At 52.8% G+C, this 16,135-nt stretch overlaps 6 protein-coding genes across 6 annotated transcripts; 3 read left to right on the plus strand and 3 right to left on the minus strand.

Annotated features, from left to right (window-relative positions):
- On the minus strand, window positions 1-3,885 carry B0T26DRAFT_486201 (uncharacterized protein). The gene is made up of 3 exons (XM_060435299.1): window positions 2,649-3,885; window positions 1,164-2,596; window positions 1-659 (listed from the first exon to the last, which is right to left on the minus strand). The coding sequence occupies exons 1-3, from the start codon at window positions 3,679-3,681 to the stop codon at window positions 72-74; spliced, it is 3,054 nt and encodes a 1,017-aa protein (XP_060289809.1). The 5' UTR covers window positions 3,682-3,885; the 3' UTR covers window positions 1-71.
- Window positions 3,886-3,902: 17 nt separating this feature from the next.
- On the plus strand, window positions 3,903-4,847 carry B0T26DRAFT_729399 (uncharacterized protein). The gene has a single exon (XM_060442955.1). It carries the CDS (start codon window positions 4,221-4,223, stop codon window positions 4,467-4,469), a length of 249 nt encoding a protein of 82 aa, XP_060289810.1. The 5' UTR covers window positions 3,903-4,220; the 3' UTR covers window positions 4,470-4,847.
- Window positions 4,848-7,715: 2,868 nt separating this feature from the next.
- Window positions 7,716-7,938, minus strand: B0T26DRAFT_729402 (uncharacterized protein; the record flags this gene model as incomplete). The annotated part of the gene is made up of 1 exon (XM_060442956.1): window positions 7,716-7,938. A coding segment is annotated over one exon (223 nt), but the record flags the coding sequence as incomplete, so codon positions are not given.
- A 2,045-nt stretch (window positions 7,939-9,983) lies between these two features.
- B0T26DRAFT_680724 (uncharacterized protein) lies at window positions 9,984-10,907 on the plus strand (the record flags this gene model as incomplete). The annotated part of the gene is made up of 3 exons (XM_060440530.1): window positions 9,984-10,055; window positions 10,119-10,169; window positions 10,503-10,907. 3 exons carry the CDS (start codon window positions 9,984-9,986, stop codon window positions 10,905-10,907), a joined length of 528 nt encoding a protein of 175 aa, XP_060289812.1.
- A 2,443-nt stretch (window positions 10,908-13,350) lies between these two features.
- B0T26DRAFT_729421 (uncharacterized protein) lies at window positions 13,351-15,152 on the plus strand. The gene is made up of 2 exons (XM_060442957.1): window positions 13,351-14,338; window positions 14,403-15,152. The coding sequence occupies exons 1-2, from the start codon at window positions 13,847-13,849 to the stop codon at window positions 15,036-15,038; spliced, it is 1,128 nt and encodes a 375-aa protein (XP_060289813.1). The 5' UTR covers window positions 13,351-13,846; the 3' UTR covers window positions 15,039-15,152.
- Window positions 15,153-15,184: 32 nt separating this feature from the next.
- On the minus strand, window positions 15,185-16,113 carry B0T26DRAFT_486245 (phospholipase A2). The gene is made up of 2 exons (XM_060435301.1): window positions 15,677-16,113; window positions 15,185-15,587 (listed from the first exon to the last, which is right to left on the minus strand). Exons 1-2 carry the CDS (start codon window positions 16,024-16,026, stop codon window positions 15,380-15,382), a joined length of 558 nt encoding a protein of 185 aa, XP_060289814.1. The 5' UTR covers window positions 16,027-16,113; the 3' UTR covers window positions 15,185-15,379.
- Between the last annotated feature and the right edge of the window lie 22 nt (window positions 16,114-16,135).

A 16,135-nucleotide genomic window follows, 5' to 3' on the forward strand; every position in this document is an offset into this window, starting at 1 on the left:
CCTTCCTATAGCACGCTGTGAAAGAAAAATATAAGAGTAGAGCGAATGTAGTTGTGAAACCATCCGCACGGTTATAAGTTACGATATTTTTCTGTAAGACAGCCTGCAAGGTTCCTCCTACTCCTTACCGTAGACGGATGGTCGCGGCCGAGCACCTTCTCTCTGAGCTCCAGCGCCTGCCGGTGCATCTGCTCGGCCTCTTCGTACTTGCCCTGGCTCTCGAGTACATTCCCAAGGTTGTTCATGCTAGTGAGCGTAAAGGGATGCTCGCGGCCGAGCACCGTCTCGTAAAGCTTCAGCGCCTGCCGGTGCATCTGCTCGGCCTCTTCGTACTTCCCCTGGCTCTCGAGTACAAGCCCAAGGTTGTTCATGCTAGTGAGCGTATCGGGATGCTCGCGGCCGAGCACCTTCTCTCTGAGCTCTAGCGCCTGCCGGTGCATCTGCTCGGCCTCTTCGTACTTGCCATGGCTCTTGAGTACAAGCCCAAGGTTGTTCATGCTAGTGAGCGTAGAGGGATGCTCGCGGCCGAGCACCTTCTCTCTGAGCTCCAGCGCTTGCCGGTGCATCTGCTCGGCCTCTTCGTACTTGCCCTGGCTCTTGAGTACAAACCCAAGGTTGTTCATGCTAGTGAGCGTAGAGGGATGCTCGCGGCCGAGCACCTTCTCTCTTAGCTCCAGCGCCTGCCGGTGCATCTGCTCGGCCTCTTCGTACTTGCCCTGGCTCTCGAGTACACTCCCAAGGTTGTTCATACTAGCGAGCGTATCTGGATGCTCGCGGCCAAGCACCTTCTCGTAAAGCTCTAGCGCCTGCCGGTGCATCTGCTCGGCCTCTTCGTACTTGCCCTGGCTCTCGAGTACACTCCCAAGGTTGTTCATGCTAGTGAGCGTAGAGGGATGCTCGCGGCCGAGCACCTTCTCTCTGAGCTCTAGCGCCTGCCGGTGCATCTGCTCGGCCTCTTCGTACTTCCCCTGGCTCTCGAGTACAAGCCCAAGGTTGTTCATGCTAGTGAGCGTATCGGGATGCTCGCGGCCGAGCAACTTCTCTTTAAGCTCCAGCGCCTGCCGGTGCATCTGCTCGGCCTCTTCGTACTTCCCCTGGCTCTCGAGTACAAGCCCAAGGTTGTTCATGCTAGTGAGCGTATCGGGATGCTCGCGGCCGAGCACCTTCTCTTTAAGCTCCAGCGCCTGCCGGTGCATCTGCTCGGCCTCTTCGTACTTGCCCTGGCTCTCGAGTACACTCCCAAGGTTGTTCATGCTAGTGAGCGTAAAGGGATGCTCGCGGCCGAGCACCTTCTCGCTGAGCTCTAGCGCCTGCCAGTGCATCTGCTCAGCCTCTTTGTACTTAGCTATCTGATAATAGCTCCCAGCTATATTAAAAAGGAGATCAGATTCAGCCTCTTTATCGGTACAATAACCCGGAGACTCCGAGATAATCTGCATATGTGGTAGATACTTCATCCAGATCTCTCGATTTTCGTGTTTTGGGAAGGGGAATGTCATAGCGAGCCGTTGAATTACATTAGTTATGCTTTCCGTTAGCTCTCCTTTTTCCTCTAACCAGTTCCGCATCGCTAACCGAACAAGTCGGTGAATGTCGAATGACTCTTTTCCCCGCGGGATGATGAATGCATACGCCTTTAAGGTGCCAATCGCTTCGTCTACTTCCAGTTCATCTTCTGCTGGCGGCAGCAATGAGAAGGGGATGTCTTTTTCGTTGAGGAAGCAGATGAATCGCAAATACCGTGCAGCAGTCGGATTGTCTCGCGTAATATGCTCGAAGGAAATTAGCCAGGTAGTAGCTATAGGATTTTTGATGTTTTCGTACCGGGCCTGGTCGTTAAAGTCCTTGCTGAGTAGTCGGATCAAGGTCTTATTACTCGAGCGGCAGCGATCAAGGTATATAGCCGCTGACATGCCTATCTCTGCCATGTATGCTGATGCCTGTCTGATTGCAAGAGGCAAGTTGTCTAGGAAGTCTACTAGGCGCCGTATGCTCTCAGTATTGTCAATTTGGTTTCCTCGGCCATGTTGTAACAGCTCTATTGCTTCAGTCTGGTTCATTTGCGCCAAAGTAATGATATTTTTCTGGTCAAATCGGGCTGCGACTTTGTGGTTTCGCGTCGTGAGAAGTATTGAGCCATTGCGACTAAATGGGAGATAGTTGGCAAATCCTGGTGACCCTCGACTACCAAAGACCAGCTCTATGTCATCGGCATTGTCAACGATGAGGAGCCAACTGTCTGAGCTTTCTCCTAGGGCCCTCTTTACAAGCGACTTAGCATCTGCGTCATCGTCATCGATCCCTCTTATTCCCAGCTTTTGACCGATGTTGCGGTAGGCGTTCTCGAAGCTTATTGTATCAACGGCAGGCACCCAGAAAATGGAGCAGTCTGTGTGATCGCGGCACACCCGGTAAGCTGCCTCGAGAGCCACTTGAGTCTTGCCAACGCCACCGAGGCCTTCGATGATAGTACGCTGGCAATTATCCTTGTTCGTATTTGGAGGGATACGCTGGAGGAGTTGCTCTAGGATGGAGTGACGTCCGACGAAGCCTTCGTTTCGACCGAGCGGGACCATAAAATGGCGTCTTAGTAGCGCTTGAAGATGTTCAGTATCCTCTCTTCTAGTGATATAATATAATGTACGTACCTCGGTTTTCGTCTGTTTTTGGATAGAATTCCAACAACGCCTTCATGGTAGATGCTGCCGTCGCCGCCGCGTAGTCCTGCCACCGCTTGTTTTTGTGGCTGTCCGCATAGTCGCAGACACCCTTGATAATAATGCAAGGGATCTCATCCCAAACTCCAGCACCTTCCATCTCGAATGCGAGGAGGCCGTGCTCCTTAGCAATCCTGTCACGGTCTTCACCGGACTTGACTACTGTATCGGCTGACCCGATGCGCCCGAAGAATACAAGGGGAGCAGGGGACTCCGGGTCATGCTCGCGTTTCCTCGTCACCAGAAAAGTATCGCTACAGCTGAGTTCGTCGCACGTCTGCGTACGGGACTGCTCGCAGGTATTTTGTGGGTCCATACATTGAGAGCAATTGGTCGGAACCTGGTGTTTGTGCCGGTAGCGCGACTGGTAGAGCTTGTCAAGCGCGGCTCCGGGAAACTGGTATTTCGCTGACTGACTCGGACGACCAGCACTTCGTAGTTCTTGAAGAATGACTGCGATACGCCTCTGAAAGTCCTCGCGACGGTGATTGGTCTCCAATATACTTAGTAAGTTGCGGACTGTCTTAGGGGGGTTGATGATGTCTTTCACGGTGTTGTTTGTTTGGAACCCGTCAGGATACAGTTTGCCCAAATCGTACTGGACAACCGATCCGGCAAGAACCACATCTCCCAGCAAAATCTCCTCGTTGGCGTTAGGACGGGGTATGCCGCCACAGATGCCTATTAGGAGGGCGAGCTCCAGGTTCGGATAGCTTGACCGGACGCTGGCCGCAGCACTAGCCGCACTGGCTTTCCCCATATTCGGAAGGAGGACGAGGACAATGCTGATATCATCAATACGTCCGGTTCTGTAAGTATAAGGGTCCCCCGAAGCCCGCCCGTACGGATCGCCATTTTTATCCCAGAACTCGTCGACGAGGAGGCTGACCGCATTATATTCGAGGGGCAATGCGCAGACTATGGCGAAACGGAAGCCAGCGCGGCTTGCCGGCCGGGTGGCCATCGTTGTGAGTGGAATATTGGAGTCACTACCTAAAAAGTTCGTAGAATCTCCGGTTTCTAGAACATGACTAACGAGTTTCTCTCGCAAGGGGTAGCTAGAATTTTACGATGATCAAGCAAATGGGCGGCCAGCCCAAGGCATCCGTTCGGCACAGCATGCTCGCGGGTAAGGCTCTCGAAGCGCGCACGTGCCGAGCGGGGTTGCCACCCAGCGCGGTTTCCGCGCGGTTTCCGTACGGCTGAGCATCGCGGCGGGCGAAATCGCAGATTGTTGCCGACACACCAACATTGCAGTGCAGCTCCCATCGGCCGAGGCATGCGGGATCAATCCACAGAGGAAGAGCCATCCGAGAGAGGATGCAGGGCTGCGAGATGTAAGGTGGGCACGAAAAGGAAACCCGACCCGGCATTTGGAGACCCGTTGCCCGCGAAGAGAGCACGATTGGCACAGGCTGGAACTCAACAACCAGGCACTGAGGACGAGGAAGCAGAGCAAGCGGCCAAGGTATAACAGCATTCTCACTTACGGGACAATAACTAATGAGCGTGCTTGGACAGACTGCCTTGCAACACAAGCTATTCCTCCGATTCACGACTGTCGTCATACCACGGGAGCAGGTCCGCGCGGCCGGCTGTCCAAGACTACGGGGCTTTCTCTATCGGCTACGCAATGGACAGCAGACGGAACTCGACTTCCAACGGCTCTGTCGTTACCCCTATAACCAGACAGCCCAGCCTTCTTTCGCCGACGGATTGAGAGCGATCACGCCTCTAAACCTGGATAGATAGGACCTGAATATGGCAGCTGTTATGCAATGGGCACGCGCCCATGGCAAGCACATCTCCATTTTCATCGCAAAACACGACACAGAAGCAGGGAAGCAGCTTAGTGTAGAGGAGTTGAGCAATGTGCTCCGCCACGGGGACGACTCTCAGCTTCCAACTCCTGGCTTGTTCTTCTACGCACAAGGGATGCCAGTACGACCGCCTGGACTTCACCCGGGCATAGCATATGCAGGTAATAAATGAAAGATATCCTTCATTCAGGTATACCAATTTCACGCTCTCCCCGATCGTAGCTTAACGCCATGAACGCTTTCTATATGATTCCTAAAATGGTCCATTAATGATTCCTAAAATGGTCCAAGTGCCTCAGCTTCACCCCCTCCTCCTTACACTTAGGATGCTTGCAGAAGATCAGATTCTCGCGCTCCATTTCCTCCATTTCCCTCAAATGCTCGCGGCCGAAATGGTCAATCGCTTACCTTGGCCGAGATCGCCAAGATTTCTAATAGCTTAGTCCATAATCCTAGTAATCCAGCCTAGAAGATATTATAACTATATGGTATCCGAGCCCTCGCTGAGCTCTCGCTGAGCCAATTGACTATGGCCCGTGCCACCCCCCCCCCCCCCCCCCCTCCCCGGCCTATCGTATTCTGGGATCTCCACACCGAGCCACCACACAAATGCGGCCTAGATCCCGGTATCTCCACCCACTCGGCTGATTGCGCAGCTGAGTTGGGTCTAGGACGCTGGCGCTACAGCGCTTCCCAGTTAGACAGGCCGCTGTAACTAGCCTAGCTTGGCTGATCGAGCTGCTATGGCTCCTGTTGACTGGCTTGCCCCCGGGGCATGCCGGCGAGTTGGCTGCTCGACTGCGTATAAGACCTCTCGCTCCCTCTCTCTCTCTGCAGCCGGCCGGCCGGCTGTAGAGCTAGCCAGCTAGCCTCTTGCGCATCCTATCGATCAATTGACCTCTTCTTGATCATGGCTCGCAAGCGACAGAGGGTGCCGGCCGCGCAGCCGGCTACAGCTACGGCTGCGGCTGGCGGCCAGAGTGGGGATGTAATTACGGTTGGCGGCCTACCCCCTGTCCTGGGCTTGGGACGCGTGCAACGCGACGCACTCAACAACGCAGAGCTCGCGCCAACGCGCAGAGCATCCTCTCCGTGATCCACGGCATGCGGCCGAAGAATACGACCTCCACGTACGAGCCAAAGCAGCGGGAATTCCAAGAGTTCTGTAGGCTGCAGCAGTATTACGATGGGGACACCGTCACAGAAGACAAGCTCCTCTACTTCCTCACCAAGAGCGTCACCAGCCGGCCGTTGCGAGCCAAGAGCCGGAAGGCGGCCGCGGACACTCCACAAGAAGAGACACGGCTAGCCTGGCGGTCGGTCCGCAGCTATATCACAGCAATCACGGACCTCTACCGCACACAAAAGGCACGCGGTATGAACATCCACCCGTCTCCACGCGAAGACAACGTCTGGGACTACCTCAAGTCTTTGCAGCGGCGCGATGCCGAGCAGGCCAAGACCAGCTATACGGACAAAGGCTCTGACACTCTGCTGGATGGCTATACGGAGCTGGAATTCGAGACGATATGCCACAAGCTGTGGGCACATACGGCCACCGGCCCAGCCGGAGCCACCTGCGGACCCTTGTCGACCTGCTTCTTGGCCACTATATGCTTACACGTGGAGGCGACCGGAGGGCCTTAGAGCTATCCGATCTATTTACCTTTGAGTTCCCAGACGAAGGCCCTACTCCCTGCATGCCGCTAATCATGACGACGCGGGCCGGGAAGACCAACCAGCATGGCCGGCTCGAGACAGCCGGGGCCCTGCGGAACCGCAAGCCGCTGATCTGTGTGTTGAGCGGCCTCGCATTTTACCTCCTTTTCCGCTGGGACCTTACGGAGGAGCCGTTCCCAGACTTCAGCCAGCGGCCAGCGTGGTACGACATCCGCCTGATAACGAGCAGCAGTACGGGCCGCACGGCAGGTCTATCCTACAACTCGCAACGGGAGTGGGCGGCCCGGGCCCTCTCGTATGCCGGGATCAGCTCCCAAAAGAAGACACATATCGGCCGCAGCTCGGGAGCGAAGGTGGCCGAGTTGAAGGGTGTTAGCGAGGATCAGATCCGCCGGGCCGGCCGTTGGAACCAAGAGCAGATGATCGGCTGTTACCTTAACTCCCTGCCCCGTACGTTTATGCGCACTATGGCCGGCCACCCTCCGCAGATGGGATGCTTCGAGGTCCGCAGGGCCGGCGTGGCGCCGCCGGCCGACCTCCTTTCCATGATCTGGCCGCAGTTGGACCAGTGGCAAGGCCGGTTTGGCCTAGGGCCTGGTCAAATCAACGATCTGGCCGCCACGGGCTTTACCAACCTCCTTTTCTACCTCCGTGGGGTAGTCCTACAAGACTCGGCCATTTTGATGGATAAGTTCCCCGACAGCCCGGTCTGGAGCCACCCAGTATTCCAACACCCGGCGTATAAGCCATTCGCCCAGCAGGTGGCTGCTTTTGTGCAGGAAGAAGAGCGGCCCAGCCAGCTGGCTGTGTTGACCCAGGCGCTTCCAGTCCTATCAGACTACTTAAAATCAATCGATGCTCGCAACGAGGCCCGGGTCCTAGAGCTTACAGCAGAGCTCCGAGCCACTAAAATGCAGCTTATCGAGGTCCAGTCGCAGCAGACAGCTCAGCTCCACAATTTCCTTTCTGCCGGCCTTACAGTCCATATACAAGCAGCCGCTCCACAGCCAGTCCTGGCCGAAGTGGGCCGACGGGCTGGCCATCTGGGTAGCCAACTCGGTAGCCAACCAGCCGGGCCCAGAGCTGGCCCAGACGAAGAGAGCCAGTACGGCTCTGCTGTCAGCCGCCTTTGCAGCCCGGCTCCCATAGTCAGCTGGCTACCGGCCGAAGAAAAGGAGGAACCGCCGCCACAGTACCGCATGAGCCGTACGGTCAGAACGGTGGCAGACCTTTGGCGTGAGTGGACTGTTGGCCTCCAGGGCGGGCCGGCCGTGGCTACTCTTGATCGGAGATGGGGGAACCGGTGGCGGGCCGGCCGGCAGACTGAACTGCAGTGGTATTCTCTACGGTCCGAAGTTGTTAAGGAAGTCCAGCGGATCGTACGAGCCCAGCGTACGAGCGAGGAAGCCGCCGTCCTTATAGTTCATCTTCAACAGCAGCAAATAGGCTGCTCCATTGACAAGTTCTGTAAGCAGCTGCGGGCCAGCCGGAAGGCAAGTGTAAGGAAAAGGACACCCCAAACACCAACTGCGCGCACAGGGTGCGCGCCCACCACTTGTCACCAACTGGCTAGAACACTGCCAGCTGGCATACGCTACGCCGTGGCGCCACGACCGCAGACTGATGCCCGGGCCGAACCCCTGAGCAGGTATATAAACAATGGCCCTCGCCCATCTTCCTTTGCGAGGGCCAGGTTGAAGTCTTACACCAATACAAGTCATTGCTCCCCTACCTTCTTGCCTGCATTGTGACCACCTTGATCAGGCGTACCTACCTTCTCTTACAGGTCGACTTGGACCTTCCTTCTCTTTCGGCCTCTTGTGCGTTCTAGGCTTTTTTCTGCAGCCTCCAATTGATGCGCCGTATTGGCTAGTTGGAAAACCACGTAATCGAAGGCTTTTGCGGCCTTGCGTATGAAAAGTCGGTCGTTGGCAGTCCGTTTCTGGCCGGCTAGAAAAACCTGCTCCTGAATACGGAAATCCTTCGGCTTTTTAGGGGTAAACCATATAGGCCGGCCCTCCGAATTCTTATTTAGAATGGGGCTATGGACCTCTTGAAGGTCTATAGAAACCGTAGAGGTCAGTTGACCAACGTCGCCGTTAGAATTCTTAATAACAAGGCCGTTGCTTAGGGGCTTCCTGAGGCTGACCGGCCAGAGGCCTGTAGCTTTCCAGCCGGCTTTGATATTAGATTCAGTCATTCCATAGACCCTGGCTTGCCGGTAGCATTCTAGGAAGGCCCTCTTTTCAGCAACAGTGCCTTCGTCGAAGCCGGAAACAACCTCGTTATGCTTGGCCCTGTACCGGGCTTTTAGAGGGCCGAAAACCGATAAATCCAGGGGCTGGAGAACGTGGGAGGTGTGGGCTGGTAGAAATAACAATTGTACGTTATTAGAAAAGGCTAGCCACATGAATTCTTCGGTGGTATGACTACCGTGGCCATCTGAAATAAGGAGGCGCTTCTCCGAGGGGGTAGCTGGCCGAGTCTCTGGAAGAAAGATATTGCGGAGCCATGCGACGGCAGTATCATCGTCAGACCAGCCGTTTTCAGTGGGTTTCCACTTCCAGCCCTTAAATGGCTGTAAATTGCGTGGATACCATTGTTGTTGAAGGCTTCCACCTTTGAAAATGACGACTGGGTTCAAATACCAGCCGTCAGCGGAAATACATTCGATAATCGAGGTCCAAATTCGGTCTCCTTTCTTCTTTTTCTGGAATTTCTTTCTTTCCTTAGATCCAACAACCAGGCCGTTATCTCCAATGCCAGAAGCAATGCCAGTTTCATCCATATTATACCTATGCTTGGCTGGAATAGCCTCCACGCCTGGAGGCTTCAAATAGTCAAACCAAGGCCGGATAACGGCCTCACAGGCTCGATCAGCACGGTTTGCATGGATTCCCCGAGGCCTAATTGTAGAAATAGATGGATTTCTAGCCAAAAACCGGCTAGTCCAGCGTTTTCCGAGGGTCTCGTTATCTTCGAGCATTCTTCTAGCTAGTTTCCGAATTTGGGCGTGGGTTGGAGGGTGACCGAGCGACCCTTGGAATAGAATCCATTCGGTTAAGCGTTCTTCCATAGCCGGAGAAAGCTTTTGATTAAGAATTTGGGCCTTGGAGGCTGGCTCGGAACCACGAACCCGATTAAAGAGAGTAGTAGGGGGGATGCCGTGATTTTCAGCAGAGCTACGGAGTAAGCCGGTTTCTGCATACTCTGCCAGCGCATTCTGCAAATCCAACTAAGTATATCGCTTCATCTTTCATTTCTCAATTGAATGGAGAAAAGAAGATAAGTATTGAAGCAGAATTGGTCGAGTTGCAAGCGATTGAAATAGGTGAGTTGGGTGGCGAGCGGCAAGTCCTTGATGACAAACCTTGTTCCAAATCCAGGGGTGTTCCATAAGCAGACCACCTGACTTATATCAAAGTCAATTTCAACCTAATTCCCCTTCAACATTGTGACACATACTTGAAACCCACTATATGTACTTGAAACCCACTATTTAATCAACGCCCAAACTCACTAAAAGCATACTTGACCTGCCAACTCGCCATGATAATTACACTTATCAAAACGCCAGACGTTCTTCAGTCTCTCCATCTTCAACTCTGCATCTCATAGTCATAGTAGCATACGTAGGTACTTTGCGTTGTGGGGTCCCTGATAGCCACTCGGCGGCACCTCTCTATTTCTTCAGCGCAGTACAAAAAAACAACCCCTCCTTCTTACGTCTGGCCACTTCTGCGCAGTCCTCCCTTCTTGCAAAGTCATGACAGCAAACAAGCTAAACGACCCGCGTATAGGGGAAGATGTCCTCTGTTATGGAGGGTTGAGCCGGAGAGTATGTTATCTAAATCACTGGGAAAGCGGGAAGGGCTGCACAGCTAACTGCAGGTTAATACAGCATCTCTATGACCAGAACTTGCGCCATTTTCTTTGGGATCAGGTGCTGTTGGTATGACAAGGTCAATCAATATAGTAGTACTATATGAAAGGAGGGTGGGTGGTTCTAGTGGTTATATTCGTCTATGTTCTATATCTATGTAAAAGGTCACGAACTACGGGGACAGGATGCGGGCGCGTTTGGCGATGCTTCGTAGTCACGTGTACCCCGCGCGCTGAACATTTCCCACTGTTTTCCACTGTCGACCAATTATAGCTTAGCAGCCGCATGAGCATGATTAATCGGTAATTCCCATAGGTGCATCCAAAATCAGAGAAACAATACCGACAGAAGCGTTACGAAGGCTGCGTACCATAGAAATTAACCACTGAAACGTTTGTGTAGCAAACCGAGCTCCCGGAACCCAGCTATCTCGATTGGATTAGCGGCACCTACACCACCACCGTTCCGGTCTTGCGAAATGAACCGGAAAGCCAGTATTTTAGCAATCGCGAGATATTGATCCCCGTCACTCTCCGCCTCGACTTCTCCGCGGATACAGAACAGATGGTGCGGTGGACCATCGACGCGCGCCCCTCCAAGATGAAATACCCCTCAAAGGAGCGCCTCCTTAACCTCGCATACCCGGGTCTCCATACCGGATGCTCCAAGGTTAAGGATCTCGGGTCATTTGACTCGATCTGCGAAGTAACCTGGGAGACACCAATGTTCTCTCCATACATCCGCATTGAAACTGCCAATCGCAGCGGCCAGCGTGAGGCTGTACAGCCTGTCGTAATGGAGTGCTGACTGGTAATGAGAACATCTTGGACCTTTGCCACGAAGGAATATAGAAGCCGTATCCCCGGTTACTTCGAGAGCGTTTATCTCGGCAGTCGCGGCATCGGCCACTATGTCCCCGTGCTGGAGCGTATTCTCCGAGACATGAGCCGAGTTCTCGTGGTCGGGCTGGTCTCACGAAGTTCTTTCAAATTCTAGCGTCGACATCGAACACGCGCGAGCCACCGTGGGTCGATCGACCGGATAGCGACTGGGTCAACGACTTAGAGACCGAGGCGGCGGAACTTTTAACTGTGGGCGAGTAGCTCGCGTTTGAGCAAGTGGGCCATTTTGGTGAGCTACGCATGTCGTCTTCACATCTATGAGGGCCCGTGGGCAGGCGAGAACTGGCGGGATTACGTCGATATGTCGACTTAATGTTGCGGATCCAAAGCCAACTCGTTGGGTTGTCACTAGAGTCCCCCATATACGAGTGATAGTATAGTTAGGTTGCCTATCGTATCAACTCATACAATGTAGAAATACTCAACACGGGGTGATTGGAACGGACTCGGGTCGTCAATAGGAAAAATACTTTGGGCAACATTTGCCAGCCCAAGGTTTTACAACAATCAGGATATAGACGGTTATTGCCACGTTAGACAGATACAGAGGAGTAACTCGGAAGAATACCTAGGTAGCTTTTAGAAGATGCATTGCCTACATCACAATATCCTCGTTATCCTCATCTAGGCTATCTGCCTTAATGTGATTTCTTATACTATACAATTGTCTAACTCGCTGCGTTTCGTCTTTATTAGCGTCGTCGTCGTCGCTACTAATATCGATAACCTTAACTTTACCCTACCCAGCTTCACCTATAAACGTAATATCCTATGGTAACGACGAGCCCTGGAGGGAGACGGCGTCTGATATATAGGTATCGATGTATTGAGAGGGGTGGCTAAGGTCGGAAGGTGGGACTACGTCCCCAACCTCCTTGCTCTTCTCCACCCTCTTCGATATCCTCTTCACCCTCCCCCCCAGGAGCCTGTCCAATATATAGTCGTTGACCTTATGGCCGTGAGCAAGCCAGAATCTGATTATGGGTATAGGTGGACGCGAGCCTTGGTACTGGACGGGATGATACTCGCGATAGGCGTCCACGAGCAGATAAGAGAGATCTAACCCTGATCTGATCTTGGAGAAGTCTTAACGCTAGTCGATATCGTATCCAGCCTCATCCGGATTGTAAGTGAAGGCAGGTACGCCTAATCAAGTGTCACGGCAGGTGCCAGACAGGTGGTAAGAGCTGGCACACCCCGACCAGACATTCTGGTTTAGGATGTGGTCAGTGCATAACCTCACCAACTCAACCTATTTCTCTGCGCCCTGCGCAGCCTTTGGAACTTTCTTTTCTTTTTCTTTCCTTAGCTTTAGATTCTACGAATACAGCGACCATATTGCAGCCCTGTCTCAAATTAGTTGACTGTGCGGTGACATCAAGGTGGTCACAATGAAGGTTCTGAAGAGAGCGAGCAATGACTGGTATTGGTAAGACTTCAACTTGGCCCTCGTAAAGGAAGGGGCGAGGGCCACTGCTTATATATATGAAAGAGTGCAGGGCGGGCCATTGACAAAGGAGTGAGGTCTTGGCCCGCTCGGTACGCGTGTGAGTTGGTCGTGTGTGTGGGTTGGGGTTCTTTCCTTACAACGAACTGGTTCTCATCTTGCGATCGGATCAGGTGATGAACTACCTTCTCTAACCGTGGTGAGCTTGTTCAGGCCCTTTTAGAAGGTGGTAAAGATATCCCTTAGTATTTGAGTGTCCAAGACCCAGTTGTCTAGGTATGGAGTAAGCTCCGTTCGTGTAGAGTTTCGGCTTGTGCGCGACGATTGAGAGCCCGAGGAACTTTCATTAATAGGGATTGTGTCACGCGCATTCACAGGGCAACGGAAATGAAGCATTTGATGCAGGTAGGTAAGGCTTGAATTGTCTGAAAAGGTCTAATCTCTTGTTTCCTTTGGCAGGGCCAAAAGTCTCTTTTTTATAGTTATGAATAGTGGCAAAAGCTGGTGGCGAAGAATCACATAGCAACTTCTAGATCTTTCTTGCTCACTAATCCCAATATTGTGACAGATTGCGCTCAGCTGATCCTGCAATGCCCGAATAGTGTTTTTGGGGCTTTCGCGATCCAACGGATCGTTAGATTCTGTCGTATGAAGTCTGAAGGTTGCCTGAGTTCTTGGATTTTTGCTGATCCATTTGGCGTGTAAGTGGTCGTGGTGTACAACGCTAGTCGCGGTATGCGCACGATAATTATGGGAAAATAGTACAAAGATTCTCAACGCATAGATCAAGAGATCCAGCGGGAGAATTGCTTTGATCGTATGAATACAGGTCAAACCTGTTAAATAGGCACCATTGTTAGCACGTGGGAAAGTTGGTGGTAATTGCGATAGTTGTTCCTAGCTATGGTACGTGTCGTCGATCTTATAATCGACCTTGACACTGGTCATGTGATCAAATGATCACATGTGCTAGGTACACCCACTCCGCTCAACCATCAGCGCTCCAACACAATCGCTTCCATAATCACTTCCACAATCACTTCCACAATTACTTCCACAGCCTTCCCACAAGCACTGACCCGGGCCCTCGGCCGTTCGCCCTCGACCGGGAGTCCCGAGCATCGTGACGCGGGACCCTAGGACCCCCATAATTAGTCGACCCCAAACAAGGGTGCCCCACCACCCGTAATTACCGCCGTAATCGCGGCGGTCTACGGTTACGTTGAGTCATCGATAAAATGCGAGGTAGTCCGATTACCTAGGCAGCAGCGTATTATATGGGCGAAATCACGGACGCGGGGACTTTGAACTTCCCGAGCTAGATATATTTAATTCTCCCAACTCGCTACTTGGAGCTTTCGCATCGTCCCCCTTGAGGAAAACTCCCACAACGAAAGATGGATGCACCAGCTATCGCGATCATTGGCGGCGGACCTTGCGGACTAACGCTCGCCCGGCTTCTAGAATGTAAGGGCATTGACTATCTCGTGTTTGAGCGCGACGCCAGTGAGTATTCCAATCGCTCAGGGGGCAGCCTCGACATCCACGGCGAGACTGGACAACAAGCACTCGACGAAGCGGGCTTACTCGATGAGTTCAAACGTCACGCTAGATACGACGATACCTCGTTCACCCTTTCCGACAAGCTTGGTAAAAGGCTCATCCACACCGGCCAGGGGCGTGATGCTCCTGAAATTGACCGCGTCGAGTTGCGGCAGTTGCTGCTGGACGCCATACCAAAGGAAAAGATTAGATGGGGCCACACCCTAACCGGCGCTACTATTGGTCATGGCAATAACCCGTCCCTCGAGTTCTCCAACGGCGTTGTGCTCTCTGGGTTCAAACTAGTCGTTGGTGCGGATGGCGCGTGGAGCAAAGTGCGCTCGGTGGTAGGATCCCCCAAATCAGTCGCGTGCACGGTACTACGCCCACCAATGCTAACCTCAGTTACAGTTCACAGATGCAACCCCCAAGTACTCGGGGAAAACAAACCTAGAATCGAGCATTGACAAGGAAAGCCCCATCTACGATATAACCGCCAGCAAAGCCGGGCCCGGAACCCATGTGGCCATCGGCTCGGGAAAGTTAATCGTCACCCAGCGGCAAGGCAACGGCTCTTACAGGAACTATTTCGGAATTCCCATCTCTGAGGACTTCTTTCGTAACAGCGCCATGGACATTTCAGGAACCGAAACTATACGGGACCTGCTGCTCTCGAATTTCTATGCAGACTGGTCAGATGAGTACCAAAATCTCATTCGGCACGCGACCAGATTCCGTGCCTGGCCACTTTACACACTTTCTGTCAAGGACATGGGCTGGAAGTCTGTTCCAGGCTTCACGCTTGCCGGCGATGCCGCCCATCTTGCAATCCCCAATGGCGAGGGAGTCAATCTTGCAATGACTGACTCACTGAAGTTGGCATTCAAGATTGCCGAGCATGGCACCGATAATCTAGCTCAGGCGGTCCAAGAATACGAGGCTGACATGTTTCCTCGCGCAGTTGGCACGATCTCTGAAGGCAAGGCCATGCTGGATATCATGTATGCAGAAGATCCGCAGTCCTTCTTGCAGCTCCTGAGCGGGTAGATGGCGTGCTTCTCGAAGCGGTGTCCACCAGATGAAGACAGCTCCCCACTTTGTATTACCATTACATGTACCATTAGGCTTATCTATCTACCAATTCCACCCTCGTTATTTCCACTCTAGGCTAACAAGCAAGTAAGCTTAGCCCGTTCACGGATTGAGATATCTACTAGTGAGTCCAAGCTGCAGCAGAAGCCATTTCGTCCATCTCTTTAATTTAGTAGTCATGAATGTCAATGTGGCATTCTCGCTCTAACTGTAGACCTCGATGAGGGAGTAAGGATTTTTACACAGATTCTTATTTATCATTAAATGGGATCTTTGCGTCGTAGACGATGACACATCTAGTCTATGGTCCACAATTCCCCCTTCTGCTGGGCTTCCTTTACGAGCTGGTTATAAATTGCCAGTTTCTGTTCGTACTCTTGAACGAGGTCCTCTTCGCGCTTTGTGGCATCACTGCCCCCGAATGCTTTCACGGCAGCGTAATAAACATCTGCCAGTGCCTTGCAGATGCTTTGGAGGCCCACAGTGCCGCATTGGTAGTAAAGACTTTGATGAAGTAAGCAAGCGGCCCAAGACGTCTTTGGAGTTTTTTTTTTTAGTTTTTTTTTTTAGCTGGACTTGTTGGGGCCACCTACTCGCTTTTGAAGTTCGTGTCAATCTTTGCTTTGGCGGCTTTGGTGAAACGACTCTGTGCACGGTAGTTGTTGTACCCAAAGTCATGGCGATTGCAGGCCGGGACAAAGGGGAACCCGAAAGGGTTATCCGGCGAATCAGTGCAACCATCCGAGGACCAGTCGAGGGTTGACGGGTCTCGAGCGTTGCGCTTGGCAATGAAGGCGGGCAGCGTGATGCTGAATAGATACTGGTCCGTGATTGTGTTGGCACTCTGTCGACTCTCAACCAAGGAAGCGGTATCGCTGCCAGCGGCTGCTGGGAGGCCCAGGACAGCGGGAGCGAGCGAGACCAGAAGCGGAATCAACTTCATCTTGCCTTCGTCATCCAGGAGCAGGAAGTGACGATCGAGGTTCCTAATATAGAGGATGTCGCTTCAGGTCGTTTGGAATCTGAATTTCGCAAAGCCAAATAAGTGGGAG

The sequence above is a fragment of the Lasiosphaeria miniovina genome, assembly GCF_030549165.1.
Source record: "Lasiosphaeria miniovina strain SMH2392-1A chromosome Unknown B0T26scaffold_8, whole genome shotgun sequence".
In the NCBI taxonomy this organism is placed as follows: domain Eukaryota; kingdom Fungi; phylum Ascomycota; class Sordariomycetes; order Sordariales; family Lasiosphaeriaceae; genus Lasiosphaeria; species Lasiosphaeria miniovina.